Source organism: Spinacia oleracea, chromosome 1 (assembly GCF_020520425.1).
Source record: "Spinacia oleracea cultivar Varoflay chromosome 1, BTI_SOV_V1, whole genome shotgun sequence".
NCBI lineage: Eukaryota > Viridiplantae > Streptophyta > Magnoliopsida > Caryophyllales > Amaranthaceae > Spinacia > Spinacia oleracea.
In genome coordinates this window covers 107,433,166-107,437,270 of record NC_079487.1, presented here as the reverse complement: position 1 = coordinate 107,437,270, position 4,105 = coordinate 107,433,166, and the positions used below count along the sequence as shown (strand labels likewise).

At 32.6% G+C, this 4,105-nt stretch overlaps 1 protein-coding gene across 1 annotated transcript; it reads left to right on the top strand.

The window, feature by feature from the left end:
• The first annotated feature begins 768 nt into the window (after positions 1-768).
• Positions 769-3,863, top strand: LOC110788375 (jasmonate-induced protein homolog). Its single transcript, XM_021993009.2, has 3 exons — positions 769-890; positions 1,545-1,921; positions 3,493-3,863. Exons 2-3 carry the CDS (start codon positions 1,556-1,558, stop codon positions 3,658-3,660), a joined length of 534 nt encoding a protein of 177 aa, XP_021848701.1. The 5' UTR covers positions 769-890; positions 1,545-1,555; the 3' UTR covers positions 3,661-3,863.
• The last annotated feature ends 242 nt before the right edge of the window (positions 3,864-4,105 follow it).

Below are 4,105 nucleotides of genomic sequence, written 5' to 3'. Positions count from 1 at the left end.
CTCCTTCCCAATTACTGAAACCCTAAAAAGATTCCAATCCATGTATCAGAATCAAGAACCTAGAAAACTCTAGGAAAAACCCAAATAAATTGGGAACAACCCAAAAATAAATTGTGAACAAATCAACGGAAAAGAAACCAAAACAAAATAAAACATGAAGAGAAAACAATGAAAAGCAAGAAGAAGGGTCAAAAATAGTCTAATTTTCAAAGATTTAGACTACTTCCGGCCTAAACGGTCAAGAAAACTGAAACCCTAAAAGATGAGAGAGAAGAGAGAAAAAGGATTTCAAGACCAACTTAGTTAGAAATATATCACATAACTACATACTCTCCCCGTCCAATAAGGATGTTTCAGTTTCTATTTTTTACGTTTGTCAATCCACACTTTATATCACTTTTATCTCTAAATATACATTAGTAAAATTATAAAATTTTGATATTCTTAAATTACTCATTAACACGATCAAACAAGACCCACATAAACATGTATTTTCTTATATATTGAAAAGAATTTTAAACATTATTTTTTTACAATTATGAATTGAATAATGTCAAAATTCTAATTTGAAATATCACTATTAAAAAGAGGATTATATGTCTTTCACATAATATCATAATAACATTCTTATATATTTCAAAAATTATTAAATTATTCTATAATGCGAAAAGAAAAGAATCGCATAATTCGAAAGCAAATAGGTGGACCGATGATTGTTTTTCTTTCTTTTTAATTTCATTTTTGATGATTCCCATCTACTAACAATAGTAATAATTAAACAGGAGGAATATATATCACCCCTATAAATGGGGAATTGGTAGCTTGTCTAGAATCTGCAATTCTCGATAAATCAATTAAGTTCTTTACTAACTTCTCTTCAAGTAATTAAGGTGCTTCCTTCTTTCTATATTTGTGATTTGCTCCCAGATAAGTTTCATGTGTATTACCTAATATTATTGTTATATGGAGTACATAATTAGGAATTCCTTTTAAGTAGGATACATACTCTTTCTGTTACACAATTTTTTTTATATATATAAGGTCGATATTTAAAAATACACATTGACATGAATTGAATAAACTTTCACATTCTATAGGTCCATAACACTACAAGAAATTGTACTATTAACGATGGGAAATTCCGTCGCTAAAGGCCAATAATTGTTGATTTACGACGGAATTTTCCGTCGCGAATCCGTCATAAAAAGGGGTCGTCGTTAATGGAAAATACCGTCATTAACCCGTCGTAAAAAACATTTGCGACGGTTGTTCCCTTCTTTGTTGGGTTATTATCCCCGTCGCAAAAGTCCTTTTACGACGGGATTTTTACCCGTCGTTATTAGGTTGTCATAAAAAATACAAGTTCTTGTAGCGTAAGATTTGCCAGGTAGAAAGTTACCTTATACGTTTAGACTGGTAAATAATGCAAAAGTCAAAGTAGTAGTCTAACAATCACAATTATGGATGGTTAAAAGAGAATTTCTAGTTGGTGACATTCAGATTTTACAAAATTTAACCTGGAAATCATGATCGATTACTGCTAGGTTTGGTCGGAATGGCTTCAGCTCAAGGCGGCGCGGTGAGGAAGGAGGAAGCATTTATGGAGGAGCTAACGAAGCAAAGCAATCCACAAACAGAGATGCTGTTTGCAGGTTATATGTACAACAAGAGCAATCCCAAAAAGCCTATGCATCTTCATGCTGACAAGATATGGTCTGGGGAAATCTATAAGGATTATAACTTTCCAGAAGTTCTTGATGAAACTGATGAAAGAGCCAGTTTTGCACTAAAAGCAGATTGGGGGGATGTCATCAAGAGTGCGGTGGTGTATTCCCTTAAAACTGGCGAACATCACTTTAATCACTATGCTTTTCTCTTGGCTTGGTCCTACAACTTTGTTCAAGGACGCCGTGTTAGAAAGGTATGTATATATGCCTCTAATGTGGCGCGCGCTGTTAAATCCGTTTTATATATACTCCGTGATAATTTTTGCAGTTACTATTTGTACAAATATTTAGACAAAGGGAGAATGCATGTGTTAAAATGTGAGTAAAAATATAATAAGATATGAATAAATATAATTAAGATAGATGTGTAAAAGGTTATACTTTCCCCGTTCCACAATAGATGCATCGTTTCTCATTTGCGCACTATCCATCAATCAATTTTGACAATCATTTTTTCACTGTTGTGTAAGAAAAAACACAGTCAAGTGAGATCTCGTTAAATTTGTGATAGAGTATAAAACTAATCTTGGGGATTCAACCATTAGCTTAAGCTTTTGGTTGAGTTGGTCCTTTAACATGGTATCAGAGCCAACGTGACGCAAAGGTCACGGGTTCAAATCTCATGCATCCACCCCTCCTTTCAAAGTGGAATATTTCGCACTAGGTATGAGGAGGCCTATGCTGCATCCACACTTCAAGCCCAAAGGGTTTTCATGTGAGGGGGCGTGATAGAGTATAAAACTAATCTTGGGGCTTCAACCATTAGCTTAAGCTTTTGGTTGAGTTGGTCCTTTAACAATTTGTATTAATGCAAGGATTTCAAATATCAACTTTTTATAATTTTACTTATACGCATTTAGAGATATTAATGTTCAAAGAAGCGTATTGGCATACATGCAAATAGAAATTATGCATCTTTTGCGGAACGGAGGAAGTACTACAATATACGAGGTGAAAGAAAATCACCCTTTTTGCTAAATTTATCACCTTATTAGCCTACGAGGGTAATTTTTAACTCGTCTTCCTTTTAATAAAAAATTGCTCTCCTTGCTTCTGATTCTTAGGTACTTTGGAGGTGTGAGAAAAAAAATGAGTAAAGTAAGAAAATTGAGCGGAAAATTGTAAATGTTGTGGGATAAAAGAAATAAGATAGTAAATTTTTATGTTTTTTTTTTTTTTTTTTTTTTGTTTTTTGACAACAAGTCCATACATTCAAATAACAGAGTCGACCATCAGTAAATTTTTATGTTATAAAATAGTACTATAAAGCATAACGTAAAAAAACATTATGAAATAGGCTAAAACGAAAAGTGTAAAGGTCATTTTGAAACAGATGTAATATAATTACAACTTGCTGAACACGTTCTTAGCTAGGTCCGACCTTTGTAATATATTTCCTCTGTTCTTTTTTAAATGACACAATTATTTAGGCACGTTTGCCAACGCACGATTTCAAACATTAATATCTCTAATTATGGATAAGAAAGAATTACTCCGTATAGTATAAAAAGTTGATATTTAAAAAATATTTATTAAAACGAATCTAACAAGACCCCACACGACTATCTTTTTTTCTTAAGTATAAACCACAAAAGGAAATCAAATGAGCTTGTATGAATAGTGCCCCAAAATCCAATTTAATTTGTGTCATGTAAATAAGAACGGAAGAAGTACTTCGTATGTGGTAATGTCTTATATTTATGTTCTACTGGTATATATTTGTAGATATGATACGTCATACGTGTGTGACTTTTTTTTAACGCAGGTTTATGTACGTTGTGGGCTTCTGGAGAATTTCAGTAAGATAAACTGGGAAAACGTCGAAAAGGAGCTTGACGCTTCCACCCCATCTTCTTCTTACATTGACGCATTAACTCGAACTTCAGTGAAGGCCCATATCGATGCAAATGTTGTTTATGCAGATTTCATGTAAAATGGAGCGCAACATTTATAATTAAGGATACACGTAGCATTTATGTTGTACGTGTATCTAAAGAGGACAAATCAAATACTTGATCAGTACTACTCCTAATCCGGCCATGTAACTATATAATAATTGCATGTTATATTTTTATATAGTTGCTGCTGCTCCTTCTACTATTATGATATAAAATAAACGTGCCTCTTTTCATCGTATGTGTTACGGCGTACTGGCGTAGTTCTCTTTAGTACTAGTCTTATATGCACGCGATGCGTGCGAGATTATATAAAAACTCAAAATTGTATTACAATCACTAAACATAAATTTTAGATAAAAAAAATGTTCACAAAGTAGTAACATTTCAAAATAAAAATAGAATAATATTAAATTACACAATGATGTAGTTGAATAAAAGTAATTATGCAGTGACAGAAACTTAACATAATGATGCTAACGT